The sequence below is a fragment of the Ceratotherium simum genome, chromosome 4, assembly GCF_057802395.1.
Source record: "Ceratotherium simum simum isolate JZ-2026a chromosome 4, ASM5780239v1, whole genome shotgun sequence".
Taxonomy (NCBI): Eukaryota; Metazoa; Chordata; class Mammalia; order Perissodactyla; family Rhinocerotidae; genus Ceratotherium; species Ceratotherium simum.
In genome coordinates this window covers 64,112,198-64,128,114 of record NC_141903.1, presented here as the reverse complement: position 1 = coordinate 64,128,114, position 15,917 = coordinate 64,112,198, and the positions used below count along the sequence as shown (strand labels likewise).

Genomic DNA, 15,917 nt, shown 5'->3' with positions numbered 1-15,917 from the left:
AAGAAAAGGAAATATATTCCATGCTCTTGGATTGGAAGTATTAACATAGTTAAAATGTTCATACTTCCTAAAGCAATCTATGGATTCAATGCAATCCCTATCAAAGTTCCAACGACATTTTTCACAGAAATAGAACGAACAATTGTAAAATTTATATGGAACAACAAAAGACACTGAATAGCCAAAGAAACCCTGAGAAAAAAGAATAAAGCTGAAAGTATCACATTCCCTGATTTCAAAATATACTACAAAGCTATAGTAACCAAAGCAGCATGGTACTGGCACAAAAACAGACACACAGATCAATGAAACAGAATTGAGAGCCCAGAAATAAACCTACACATCTATGGACAGCTAATTTTTCACAAGGGAGCCAAGAACATATAATGGAGAAAGGAAAGTCTCTTCAACAAATGGTGTTGGGAAAACTGGACAGCCACACACCAAAGAATGAAAGTAGACCATTATCTTACACCAAACACAAAAATTAACTCAAAATGGATTAAAGAGTTGAATGTAAGAACTAAAACTGTGAAAATTCTAGAAGAAAACATAGGCAGTACACATTTCAACATCGATCTTAGCAGCATATTTTCAAGTACCATGTCTGACCAGGCAAGGGAAACAAAAGAAAAAATAAACAAATAGGACTACATCAAACTAAAAAGCTTCTGCACAGCAAAGGATACCATCAACAAAATGAAAAGACAACCTAACAATTGGGAGAAGATGTTTGCAAACTGTACACCTGGTAAGGGGTTAATATATAAAGAACTCATACATCTCAACAACAAAAAAACAAAGAACCCAATTAAAAAGTGGGCAAAAGATCTGAACAGACATTTTTCCAAAGAAAATATACAGAGGGCCAAGAGGCACATGAAAAGATGTTCAAAATCACTAATTACTAGGTAAATGCAAATCAAAATTACAATGAGATATCACCTCATGCCTGTCAGAATGGCTATAATTAATAAGACAAGACATAACAAGTGTTGGAGAGTATGTAGAGAAAAGGGAACTCTCACACACTGCTGGTGGGAGTGCAAACTGGTACAGCCACTATGGAAAACAGTAAGGAGATTCCTCAAAAAATTAAGAATAGAACTACCATATGATCCAGCTATTCTACTTCTAGGTATTTATCCAAATAACATGAAACACTAATGCATAAAAATATATGCACCCCTATGTTCATAGCAGCATTATTCACAATAGCCAAGACTTAGAAACAAGCTAAGTGCCCATCAAGGGATGAATGGATAAAGAAGATGTGGTATATATACACAATGGAATACTACTCGGGTATAAAAAAAGATGAAATCTTGCCATTTGTGACAACATGGATGGACCTTGAGGGTATTATGCTAAGTGAAATAAATCAGAGGAAGAAAGTCAAATATCATGTGATCTCACTCATAAATAGAAGATAAAAACAACAACAACAACAAACACACACTTGGGTACAGAGATTAGATTTGTGGTTACCAGAGAGGAAGTGGGAAGAGAGGAGGGTGAATGGGGTGACAGAATACATGTGTACAGTGATGGATGGTAATTAGATTTTGGATGGTGAACATGATGTAGTCTACATAGAAATCAAAATATAATGATGTACACTTGAAATTTATATAATGTTATAAACCAATGTTACCTCAATAAAATAATCAATTAATTTAATTTACTATAAAATAAAAAAAGAAAACCAAATAAGGAACATATGAAATAGATATAAGTAAAGCTAGCAAACAGTAATAGAAATTAACAGTTTACACAGATTAAAATAAACAGAATGTGGTATATCCATACAGTGAAATACCACTAAGTAATAAAAAGGAAAAGACTATACACACAATACAGTTAAAAGAAGCCAGTTATAAAGGCTACATACAATATGATTTCATTTACATGAAATTCTAGAAAAGGTAAAACTATAGTCACAAAACCAGAGATCAGAGATTGCCTGGGGCCAGCGGTGGGGCAGGAATTGACTGCAAGAGACATGATGAATTTTGGAGGTCGTGGAAGTACCCTAAAATTTGACTGTAATGGCTACTGTACTGCTGTATACATTTGTCAAAACATAAAATTCTTCACTTACACTAAAAAATATATCTCAATAATTTTGTCTTTTTCTTTTTGTTTTTGTTTAAGGATTAGTGATAAAATAATAGATTTAGAAGACAAGCAAAGGACATCTAAAACACACATAATTGAAATTCTCTAAGAAGAAAATTGAAATAACATTTAAATATATAAAATAAACTTTTTGAAAGAAATTTATTTTTGTTTATTTATTAATTTATTGAACAAACAATACCATTTAGTATATATCAAGCACGGTATTAAGCATTTTTAAAATATTAACTCAATCTCATAACAACCCTCTAAGGCAAATCCAGTTATTTTCCCTATTATACAGATGAGGAGACTGAAATGCAGAGAAGTAATTTTATTGAGTCTCAGCTGGTAAGTGGCAATGCCCTTTGTATTTACATATTAAAAGGACACATTAGAGGCCAAAGCAAGCTGAGTGCCATGTTCAACAGTCAGATAGATGTTAGTAAACTAACATCTATCTGCTGGCGTTTAATTATAAAGCAACCAAGGGAAAATAACCAGATATTTATAAGGGGAAAAAATAAGGCTGGCTTCAGATTTCTACCCAAAAATACTCAATGCCAGAAGATAGTGGAAAACTCATACGATAATAAAAAGATAAAACATGAAAAAGAAAGGCCACTTATAAATTTTATAGTAAATGCAGATGTCATGAAGATATAAAACTTTAAAAATGAACAAATTCAGAAAATATTGTTCACAGGAGCTCCTCTTAACACTTACAATTCAGCAAAAAAAAAAAAATGATAATAGAGGAATGTAGACTAAAATGTGGCGTGGTGTATTAGTCAGGGTTCTCCAGAGAAACAGAAGCAATAGGATATTTATGTATGTAGGTATGTATGTATGTATGTATTTATTTATTATAAGGAATTGACTTATGTGATTTTGGAGGCTGGAGGCTGGCAAGTCCGAAATCTGCAGGGTGGGCCGGCAGGCTAGAGACCCAGCAGAGCCAATATTCCAGCTCAAGTGCTAAGACAGTCTGCCTTAGAGCCAGGATGGGCTGATGTTACAGAGGAAGTCCGAAGGCGGTCTGCTGGAGAATACTCTCTCGCCTGGGGGAGGCCAGTTGTTTGTTCTTTTCAGGTCTTCAACTGATTCAATGATTGGATGAGACTCACCCACGTTATGGAAGGCATCTACTTTACTCCAAGTCTACTGATTTAAATGTCAGTCTCATCCAAAACACTGTCACAGACACATCCAGAATAATATTTGACCACATACCTGGGCAGTCCATGGTCCTGCCAAATTGATACATAAAATTAACCATCACAGGTGGTAGAAACAATATTCCCTGATGAAAATGCAATAAAATTAGAGATTAATAAAACAAGTGTATGAATATATTTATAAATTTGGATACAGAAAAAATTCTCCCTTAACTTGAATCAAATACTAAACAAAATTGTAAAACTTCTAAAAAACAAAGGTAATAAAAAATACTCCATACTTAAGCATATGTAATATAGATAAAAAGTGTTCAGAGAAAAATGCACAGCCTTAAATACTTTTATCAGTTAAAAAGAAAGAATGAATTAAATAATTGATTCAAAGTGTTAGAAGTAGAGAAATAAATTGAAAACAAGCATAAGGAAAGAATTAATAAAAATAAAAGTAGAATTTAATGAGATAAAAATATGTAAACAGCAAAAATAATCAATAAATCCAAAAACTGCCTATCTGAAGAAAAAAGAAGGCAATAAAACATACAAATCACTACTTAATCAAGATCAATTGGAAGAAAGTATATGACAGGAAGTTATAATGAAGAAAATCTCACAAAAATAGAAGAAATTGAATGACAAATAAGTGCTATGTTAATACTATGAAAATAAATTTTAAACTTAAATAACATAGATATATTTCCTAAGTAAAACAATTTGTCAAAACTTATGTTGAAAGCAGAAAATCAGAAAAGGTTAATTTCCATAAAACAATTGAGAGAAAAATAGTCAAAGATTAATACTCATAAAGAGCAGTAGGATCAAAGGGCTTCACTGGAGAATTCCAGCAAATATTTAACAATCACACTATTGAAATGCTACTCTGCCCCAGGCATAAAAAAGAAAGCAAGCTTATAAAATGAATATGACACTAAAGCCTTGTCAAGATTGTACTTTAAAAACAAACTATAGAGTAATGATTGATGCAAAAATCCTAAATAAAATACTAGAAAAGAAAAGAAAACAAAATTAAAAGATAATTTTATCATGACTGACTAAATTTTATGACATAAATGTAATGATGATTCAACATTAGGAAAGCTATTAATATAAGTAATATAAGTCACACCACAGATAATAAAAGGCATTCAAAAAAGTTTAGCAACCACCCTTGATAAACATTTAGTTGAGTTACATGGATTGTCAGTTTTGTAGGTGAAAAAAGAAATCAAATATTGTTCAAGCTAATAATACCAAATGAAATAGAAGTCAATAGATTCATAGTAAAAATATATCTGTCCCAGCTCACGAGTCTCTGAATTTAAATAGGATAAAAAAAAAAAAGAATACATATAGTTTTACAACATTTATGTTAAAATCATATACAACACAAAAAAATATATTTCTATATGTTAATTCATATAAAAAGTTCGGAAAACTATACATTAAGCTGATAAAATAGTTGCTTCTAGAGAGGAGAATAGAACTGTGTATGGTAGTTAAGGGGTACTTTAAATTTATTTCTAATGTTTTAATTTTTTTAAATGATGATATACTCATCTATTACCTATATAATTAAAAATTATGTTAAATTAAAAAGAGATAGCAGAGGTAAAATATTTTGGAAGGAGGATATAAAATTATTTCTATTTGCTGAGAGACAATTGTTTACCTGTAGAACCCAAGAGAATGAACTAGAAAATTCTTACAAAAATTTGGTAAGATAAAGGGATATTAAATTAATATTAGGAAACCAACAGCTTTCATGTATGCAAATAACAACCAATTAGAAAATATAATTCAAGAAAAAAAAACCCTATTTACAGTACTAAGGTTAAATAGGAAAGAATAACATCACGAAGATGAAAAAGATCTCTTTGAAGAAAACTTCAAAGCAGCATTGAAGAACAAGACATGGACATGAACAAATGTAATAACATACTATGTCATGGCTAGGAATGCTCAATATCATAAAGATTTTAATTCTCCCTAAGTTAGTCTATACATTTGATATAATCTAAGTATAAATAATAACAGTGTTAATTAGACAAACTAATAGTGATTAATCATAATCATAACTAATCATTAAAAAAGCAAAAAGAATTTGCAACAAAACTCTGAAAAAGAATAAGGAAGACAATAAGGAGGACTAGCCTTATGAGATAACAATTCATTTATGATATATTTACAATAAATATTAGTAAAGTTTCAACATTAAAACAGTAAGATATTGGCTCATAAATAGACAGATCAATGGCCCAGAATAGAACATCCAGAATTCTACATAAATATACATAAAAATTTGAAAAATGATACAATTAGCATATCACATTAGTGGGGAAAAGATGAACTATTCAATAAATGGCCTTGGAATAACTAGAGAAAAGTAAACTGTATCCATATTTCACACCAGACACCAAGATAAGTTCCAAACAAAGCAAGTGTTTAAATAATACATAAATGTACCAGAATTACTTTATAAAATTACTTTATAAAACTGGAGAGACAAATCCTTTCCAACCGTAACTCAAATTCCAGAAGTCATTAAAGAAAAGATGGATAGATTTAATCACATAAACATAAAAAACTTCTGCAAGGCCAAAAAAATTATAGTCAAAGGGCAATTAAAAATGAAGAACAATATTTGTCAAAACAAGTAAAAAATGTCTCAACTCTAATATATAAAGTTCTCTAAATGTTAATATTTAAGAATATTAGTAAGAAATATTAATAAGAAAAAGACCAATAACCCAATAGATCTTTGGTGAAAGGATATGATCATATAGTTCACAGGAAAGAAAATGCTTTAAAATATGAAAAATAAAGCATAAACTCAATGAGAGGAAAAGAAATGCACCTTATTGATACAGAAATGTCACTTTTTTAACCTATTTGGAAAAAAGAATAAAATTTCATTATACACTGTTGGTAAGGTTGTATGAAGCCAGTCTCATACATTTCTCTAATGAGTTCACAGCTTTTATGACGATCAATTTGATAATATCTATGAAAACTACAAATGTACATATATTTTGACCCAGCAATTTCACTTCTGGAAAATTTTCCATGGATATGCTTGTGTTTTAAATAATGTCAGTCCTAGATTATTAATTACATAAAAAAGTTCTTTTAAAAACCACAAATGTTATCAATAGAGAGCTGTTTAAATTATGGTGCATCAATATAGTGCCATATTATGCAACTGTAAAAGATGAGAAAGCTCTTGATGTCTGGATATGGATAGATTTATTATTAAGTGAAAAAATCAGGATCTAGATAGCAGGTATAGAATACATTTTTGTGAAAATAGGAAAATGATAATACATATTCATATTTGCTTGTATATGCATAAAGAAACTGCTAATATTGGCTCTCTTTGGGGTAGAGGTGAGACCTGGGTGGATGACGAATAGGGTAGGGAGAGACTTTGTTCTCCATAACTCATATTTAGTATATTTAATTGGCCATGGAAAAATTTTATCTAGTAAAATAATTAAATTTTTAAAAATATATTATAAATTTTAATGCTTAATATTGTGTAACATCTCTGAAACTTGGCTTTCTGTTAAATCTATGTGATAGATTTAGGATTATGTCTTTATTCTGTTAATTTTTCAGGATTTCTGAACAATTCGGTGTTTATTTCTGCATTATTCTCATCTAGTTTGAGTTGTAGATATCTCATGTTACACAGCTGCTCAAATGTTTTATATCTAGCATGAAGCATGCAATTTGAGTTCATATTGATTAGGAGATTTTTTTCTAAATGTTTTAAAACACTTAGTAAAAAAACAAAAAAGAAAAAAACTTTAACAGAAGCACATCTACGTTTTAATCTCAAAAACACAACAGTATTTAAGTCATGGAATTTACAACCCTCCCATCCTCTCCCTCTCCCCTCAAAAAACCAAGCAAACAAAAACGTAATATTGGGAATTCATTGAAAAATCTGCTCCAACCAAGCCCCTTCTCCACTTCCCACCACCAACACCACGATACACACCCATTTGGAAGTGGAACCACAGGGTAGAGCAATCCAAGTAACTTGTAGTTAGAGTCGATGCCTTCCCAGACAGTGGAACAAGACTGACATATCACCAAGCTGTCAAAAACATTTGTGAAACTTATATGTTTGATGTGGGAAGAATATTTATAGTTTTAACACTCACTTGAAATTAGGACAAGATGTATCTCGAAATCAGCAATCGCTGAATCAGTAGCATACATCAACTCCAGTGGTGGTTAATTCAGGACATGCTGCCTGGGCATCAATGGCAGGACCAAATATGGCCCCATGGAGAGGCCCTGAGATTCCATAGAGAAAGAAAAAGGCACAGCTGGGCCCAGACATCCACTTGTCTCCACCAGGCACCAGCTGTCTTAGACTTTCTAGACCAGACTAGCTGTCAGCTACACACCACCAAGTGAGCCAGGACAACACAAAGTGGGGCAGAAGAATTACCTAGCTAAGCCCTACCTAAATTCTTGACCACCAAAATTTTGAAGTATAATAAAGTGTTTGCTATTTTAAGACACTAAGTTTTGGAGTAGTTTTTTACATAGCAATATATAACTGAAACAATAAATATAGGAAAAATTATTAACCAAATTGAAGATATATTAGACATATTTTTTAAATGAAGAATGTTTAAATTGTTTTGACTTTCTATCCTCAAACAAGCAAAAAATTGTTTCTTCACAAAGTGCTATTTAATTTAAATCAATTTTCATCTTCCTATGACTATCTGGTCACTATTCAACCCACATACAATTAGGCTACTAAGTCTCACATCAATTAAATATTGTATTTTCATAATGCAAAGAAAACTAGAAATTTTAAAAATTAAGAAATTATTTCCCCAATAGTTTGAATAGTTATTCACATCATGACAATATCAAAGATTCACAATGAGCATATTTTATTAGGTATCAACCACCTCAATAATAATGATAATAATTTTTCAATTATTCTAGTCTCTTTTCATTTTTCAGCCTATAAATTCAGTATTCCTAAGACTGAAGATTTGGCAGGCCTCTGGCAGTCTGACTAGGTCCCTTTAATAACTTCTGCTTGCTAAGTACAGCAATGCTGACATGGACCTCCCTAAGAAGGCCTGTTTAATATTAGCTTTCCATCTCAGTCCAGTGGTGTGACTGAGACTCTGAGCTACATCGCTTTGGGCCTGCTGGCAAGAGAAAACCTGTTTAATTACGTGCCCCAGCTGTACTTACTAAGTGGAATGATTATTAAATCCGTCTCTCTATTTCACAGTTTCAGTATGCAATTCAAATCTATGCCAAGAGAAATGGAGGACATAGATTCTGTAGGAGTCAGCAGAACTAACATCCTCATCACGACAGTTGTCTTAAGAGTATTGTTGCCTAGGGCTCAGCCAACCCTCTGTCCTCTAAAATAAAAATGGAAGGTTCTTAGATGTTCTGCCAGCTTTGAAACTGAATGTTACCTCTCTCATTTATCCACATTATTGTCTAGTTCATGTTCAAAGGAAGATAATAATTCTTGGCCTTTTCCTGCTTTTTCACCTGCTGAAGGATAATTTGGGTCCTTTACTCTGAAGTTCAAAGACATGATAAAACCACAAACTTCTGTCGCTACAATTTGCAAATTCCATCCATCTGTTTCTCAGAGTTCATTGCTATCCTACCATTAACAGCAAAGGGACTCAACACTTACTGTATCCTCAGAGAAGACTGAGTGATCCACTTCGATTATAATTCCTGCTATGTCATAAAAAGTCATGCAAGCTTTGATTCTACCCCATAGTATATCCACGTTTATTTTAATAATAAAATAATGGTTAAATCATTAAAAGTTTTATTAAAATAGAGTCTCCAGGAAGATAAAATATATTTATTTTATAGTTTTCCCTGTACTATTAAATAGCCTCTGCACTCTCCTCAGAGGTATGCACCAAAGTTTGGGAAGTACAGTCTAACTTTGACTCATGCTTTTTAAAAACCATCTTCATTCATAAAAGCCTTTTGTTGTCTAATTTCATAACATATCTCTTTCTTTGGTATCACTTATCTATCTTATAAATCACTGGTGAATTAAATCTCATTCTTGCCTGTAGACTTCAATATAATATTTGTTAAATTCTGCAACCAGAAACTAGCTTTCGCAGGGCCGGCCCGGTGGTCTAGTGGTTAAGTGTGCGCGCTCCACTGCTGGCAGCCCGGGTTCGGATCCCGGGCACACGCCGATGCACCACTTGTCAGGCCATGCTGTGGGGGCATCCCATATAAAGTGGAGCAAGATAGGCACAGATGTTAGCCTAGGGCCAGTCTTCCTCAGCAAAAAGAGGAGGATTGGCATGGATGTTAGCTCAGGGCTGATCTTCCTCACAAAAAAAAAAACAAAGAAAAGACACTAGCTTTCTCATTAATTCCACTTGTATCAGTGATTATGTAGCTCAATCTAAGTGCCAGTTTAAATAATACATTTAATCTCTTTTAATATTTAGTAATTAAAATTCATTTCTGTTATGTAATTTTGTTTGGAATTTTAAATCAAGAAGTTAGTGCCACGATGTGGCAATGCTTAGGTTAAATAAATACAGTAGGCCATGAGAATTGGCCAGAGAAGTGCTCTATGTCCCTCCTGTCATGTATACTAGACAGAATTTGGTGTGACAGTGTCAAATATAACTCCAAATCATAAAGAGAGAGAGGTCATCAATAAGCATTTATGTAATTAATAAGGGGAAAAACTGCACCCTCTCCTCGCTCCATGAAACCACAAGGTTTTCGGTGCAAATAATGCAGTGTCATTTGGGATATCTATACAACCTGCATGACCAGCCATGTCTTCTTGAGTAAGCCACAGAGAATATATCAATATTGAACACAAATATAATAATTTAAGCATGTCTTTGTACTCACTCTTTACCAAGAGGTTTATACCAGTAATTTTTCCCAGCTGTACAAAATGCCACAGAGCCTTTGTGTAACCTTTGGGATCCAAATGATGGAACATGAGGAATAGCGTGGTGGAGGAAAAACACTCTGGACTTAGAGTCCATTCTAAGTTTGATTGTTAACTCGGTGACTCATTTTTTATGTTATCTGAGACTCATCATTTCGTTCTTTTTTTTTCTTATTAGTTTACTTATTTTGTCCTTTTTTGTATGAGTCTCTGTGAAAAATAAAAATGCTGGGGTCTTCTGCTCATGGGACGGTCACCGTTGTCTGTCAGCCTGTCAGCATCTTTGTTTTTTGGAGTGTTATTTTTGAGGTATAATTGACATACAACATTATGTTAGTTTCAGGTATACAACATAATGGTTTGATATTTGTATATATTGCAAAATTATCACCACAATAAGTATAATTACATCTATCACCATACATGGTTACAAAAATTTTTTTCCTTGTGTTGAGAACTTTTAAGATCTACTCTCTTAACAACTTTCAAATATGTAATATAGTATTATTAACTATAGTCACCATGCTGTACATTACATCTCCAAGACTTATTCATTTTATAACTGGAAGTTTGTACCTTTTCATTTCACTCCTCTTGGTATCATTTCTTTACCTGCAAAATAGCGAGTTTGTTCTAGAATGATCATTTGAAAGTTCTCTTCCAAGTTTAAAATTCAAAAAGTCATTAAGGGTTTATTTTGTAATTGGGAGGTTGTGAGGATTAAGTTACTGAATTCTTTTAATATGTGCAGGTTTAGCACAGGGCATGTCACAGAGCAAGGTAATACAAAATGAGTGCTCTGAATGTTTTCCTGTGGCCAAGCTTAGCCTGTCTTATGCTACATAACTTCACACCAGAACAGGTTAGCATTACCTTAGCTTTCACTATAATTCACTAGTTATCATCAATATTTGATTCTCCTTTCCCTCTGGGCATTATGAAGATTACTTTGTAGGGGAGCAGAATTTGCTTACTCCAAAGTATGTCTCTCTGGCTTGATTATTTTTAAGAACAAAAGATCAGGAAGAAACTTTGAACTTCTCCCTAACTGCCTAAAAGAATTTAAGATAGAAGGCCTATTTTAAGAAAGAGGTATCACCATAGCTAACTATAGTATAATATAAACTAGGTGTGGTAGACAGGGAGGAATCTAGCAAGGTTTATTTGATCGAAGTCTTCTCCATGTCCCATTGTCTTTGCAAAACATGGCAAACTTTCATTTACTAAACATTTACTTTTCCATCTCTATGTGAATTGCCTTCCTCCCCTTTGAAGTCCCAGACTACCTACCTCCTCTAACATCCTCTTTTGTCTTTAGCTGAGGATAATACTTAAGGTGGTGGCTTCAGCCATTTTGGCAAGTTACTCAGTTTTCATGGCTTTCTCTCATGTATACACGTTATTAAACTTGTTTGATTTTTCTCCTGTAATTCTGTCTCACATCAATTTAATTCTTAGACCAGTCAGAAGAACCTAGAAGAGTAGAGGAAAATTCTTCCCTCCCCTGTAACATCTATCAAGTTTCTGTGTGAATTGTACGTTGGATGGGGACGCATCACTAGTTCTGACCAAAGAAATGTGTGCAGAAGAAAGGTATGTTACTTCTTGGCTGAGATGAGAAATGTCTATGTACAATTCTCCAAGCTATCCTCCCTCTGCTTCTGGGATGTGACTTGGTTGCTGCAGGTACAAAATGGTGGCGCCCGTGGCAGCCTTGATCCCTGAGTGCTTGTGTGGAGCAGAGATCCCTCACAATCCACACAGGATATATAGCACGAGCAAGAAATAAACTAGCTCTTAAGCTGCTGAGAGTTTTGGTTGTTTTTACTGCAGCATAACAGCCTACCCTGAGTGATATGCTGCATGCCACTAAAATGAACTCACATTTCCTGAGGGTATATTTAGCCCTGCCTTTCTCAACGCCACTCAGATCCAGTTATTTATTTCCTTCCCCTCAAGCTTATCATTAAACCACAAGCCAATTTAGTTAATGATTAATATCTTCACCTCCTAAATCTCTCTCACTTACGCCCCTTCCTCTCCAGTCCCACCATTACTCCCCTAGTCCAGGCCTTCAGCTATATTCTCATCAGGTTCTTTCTGTAGCCTCCTGACCAGTCCCGCCACCTCCACGTTACCCCACTCACATCTCTTCACCTTTGACTAAATGTAAAATGCAGCTTTGCCTATGGGTCTCTTTTTCAAAATATTTCAAATGTCAGGAGTCAAAGCCTAGCAGTGTGACATGCAAGTTCTTCCATGACTTGGCCTCTTAATCCCTCCATTTCCTACCTTTCTTTGCCTGGAAAGCTGGCGTCTAGTAAATACAGAGTTGCCTGTAGTTCCAGGACACAGCACGATGACTCACACCTCTCTGACATCTTGTTCTTGCTATTCTGTTTACCTAGAATCACCTCCTGCTCATTCTTCATCTGACTCATTTCTACTCATTCTTCAAATTCAGTAATAAACATCTTCCTTGAAATCCCAGGCTGTCTTATCCCTCTCTGTGTTGCTACACCTACTCTGTGTATACTGCTAAGCCTGTTGTTGTTCTGTCATAATGAAACTGTTTGGGTCTTTTTTGCCTACTAGATTCAGAGCGCCTAATGGCAAGGATATGCATGTCATGTATCTTTGTATTTCTCACCTGCCTCCACGATGCCTGCCAGTGCTCTGTAAAATGGTGGTGGCCCTGAGGTTCGCTGTTAATGCCTGAAACTCGCACGCTGTTCTCTCTGATTCAGCCTTTACTTGCCCCTCTTTTGCCATCACGTTGCCTCCTCACACAGCTGTCCTTCTGATTGGGCTTCTGTTTCAGTTTTCCTGCTGAAACCGAAGCCATGCCATAGACCAAGCCCCTTCCACATGGGTTAGCCCTGCCTTGTTCTTATCATTTACTTATTTCACTAAATAAGTAAATGTTCCACATGCACCCTGCGAAGAGGAAGGATGTCTCCAGGGACAAACTGATCACTTGTGACTCATGATGTAGCCCTCCTTCTGATGTCAAGTATCGCCCCTTTTCTTAGAACCTTCCTGCCCTCCTCTACCTGTTGTGTTAAACTTTTCATATCTAGCTGTAACCCAAGTCAGGTCCGAAGGACCATAGTTGCATCTTCTGCTTTTCAGAGATACTCACTCTCCTGCAATAGAAACAATCATTTTTGAGCATCTGCTTTTGACTCTGCACTTTACAAAATACTGAGCAGGTTAGAGTAAAGCCCAGTTCTAAAGGATCTTTACTTTTTCTTCTTTTTGGAGGGAGGAGCAGTTTATTAAAGAAAAAATGGCAATTCATACTGAAGGGGTAGGTGACGTGGTGATATGGTTCAGAATAAAAGGAAAGTAGTGTGAAGCAATGATACACCAGTGCAAAGAGAAGCTGAGACCAGCTGCAATAGGATCCGCATTGTACATTTTCAAACTAGTTTTTTTAATCTGAACAATGTTACAATGTTCAGCTATTTCACACTAAAAATTAGGGGGTGGGGGGAGCCAGTTATGGGAGGTTATCAGGCAAAGCACAGTAAACAAAGCACAGTAATTGTTATGCAGATTCAAGTTCAAGCCTTCTCCATTGATAAGAGTTTCTAGAGTTTTAGTCATCCTCCTCTTCCTGGTACAGAGATGCAGACGTGCTTACAAATGGAGATCTTTGTTATGAATGTAAATATCTCTTACAAAAAGATAACTTCTACTAGGTTTTCAGAGCTCTACCTATGTCTACTGTTTCTTAAAAATAATCAACCTAAGATAATCCTCATGCCGAAGAAACATATTTTGGGGGCAAATTCTGCTCCTCTTCACATGCTATTATTAACAGAAGATTTGGTTAGGAAAAAGGTGATTTCTAAGCTCGAAGTCTCTTCCTGCTTGGAAAACCTATAGATGAAAAAGTAAAAAATTATCTTAACAACAGTTAATGTGTGCCTCTTCCTTTGTAATCCAAATTGGAAGAAGTGTTGTTAAAACCTTAGCTATTGTATCAGTATAAAATTAAATTTAAACTATTTTCTTTATAGTTCATCAAACTGTATCCCAGTTAAGAATTGTTGCATTGTAAAGAGCTGTACTTTGTTTACAATTAATTCATTGAGCCTTCCTTTTAGTAGTCTTGATCAGAACAATTTCATTTGTTATTCATGCTGATTTACATAAGTACTCCAGAGTTTTACTATTAAAGGACACTTAAAATGAAGGAAAACATTTACTTCTCTCCTCTTCTATGCAATTCTTTATTTCAAGTTTTATCTGAAGAGGGTTGTTATGATCAGCAGACAGGAGCTAGTGAAAACATAATTTTAAGTCTGCAATGGTGATCATTTTCAGTCTTTTAAAGACTGCCAGCCTTAATTGATTTGTCTCCAGTGTGAACTGAACAGTTATGTCTGAAGAGAAGCTTCCTTTAATCTCCCCTATACTCTGAGGATCTAAGCATAATTAACAACTTGCTTTAAAAAATGATACTACTAACCCATTCATTCTTATAGTAACTTACTAAAAAAGTATTAGTTAGATACCTGCTTTGCGCAGAGCATTGTCCTTAGGAGTAGGAGATATAAACATGGGGAAAAACAGATATGATTTTAACTTAGAACATATAGTGGAATAGATAGCACTTAATAAAGTAGTCATAAAAACAAAGGCAAATAATATCTGTGGCAACTGTATGTAGGAGTAGTACCCAGAGCTAGGAAACACATGGAAGAAATCAGATGGGTTCTAAAGTAATATATGTGAGTGAATACCTGAAAAATACATAGTATACTAAGAGCAATTACATTTATTTACGTTGTAGAGGAGGAAGACAATTCCTTTACCCTCTAGGTCCTTCTGGCTGGTCTAAGAATTAAATTGACATGAGACAGAATAATAGGAGAGAATCAAAGTTTAATAACGTGTATGCAAGGGAGAAACCCAGGAAAACTGAGCAATTCGCAAGAATGGCGGAGGTTGCCACCTTACATACCATCTTCAGCTAAAGACAGAGGATTTGGGGGTGGAGGGAGTCAGTTATGGGAGATTACCAGAAAACACATGGTAAACAAGAGTAAGGTTTTTATGCAGATTTAAGTTTCTAGAGATAGATAAGAGTTTCTAGAGATAAGGTCATCCCACAGAGAGGGAGACAACTTTACAAATGAAAATTTCCCCTACAAATGTAAATGTTTCTCACAAAGGGTAACTTCTACTTGGTTTTCAGAGCTTCTCCCATGTCTGCAGTTTTTTAAAAAATAACAAGCCCAAAATAATCCTCAGGCCAAAGAGACACATCTCAAGGTGGCGAATTTTGTTCCCCTACATCATAAACATTTAGAAAATGCACTTTAAAAGAAGATATTATCTCCAATTGTAGTCAAAACTATGAGATACCTAGAAAAATTTCTTTAAAAAACATGTGCAAGAAATTTATGGAGGAAATTAAAGAGTGGATTTGAATATCTAAAACAAAACTGTAAAAATGTCCACGCACTGAAAACTCAATATCAAAATTGTGTAAATTTTCTACAAATCTCTAAATTCAATTCAATTTTCATCAAAATCCTATAGAGGTTTTCACTGAATTTGATAACCTAACTCACAAATGCATATGAAAGAGTTGATAAATAAATGAAAAATGATAGGATATATTGAAGTATATGAGGAAGTATTTGGTTTAAAACTAATTTGGCCTGACC

The 15,917-nt window shown here is 34.2% G+C and overlaps 1 protein-coding gene across 5 annotated transcripts in view; it reads left to right on the top strand.

The window, feature by feature from the left end:
• The window catches only part of LOC147917308 (uncharacterized), a 78,104-nt gene that overhangs the window by 18,837 nt on the left and 43,350 nt on the right, over positions 1–15,917 (top strand). For 2 of the 5 annotated variants that reach the window (XR_015551989.1, XR_015551990.1), the window contains one exon: positions 11,695–11,829. The exons of 2 other annotated variants lie outside the window; for them this stretch is intronic. Coding sequence is in view for 1 of the 3 variants with exons in the window: in XM_087429955.1 (XP_087286081.1) it covers positions 2,155–2,160 (6 nt within the window). In the remaining 2 variants the exon portion in view is untranslated. Of the gene's footprint in view, positions 1–2,154; positions 2,269–11,694; positions 11,830–15,917 lie in introns of those variants that run through there. One more of the 5 variants, XM_087429955.1, reaches the window with a different exon arrangement.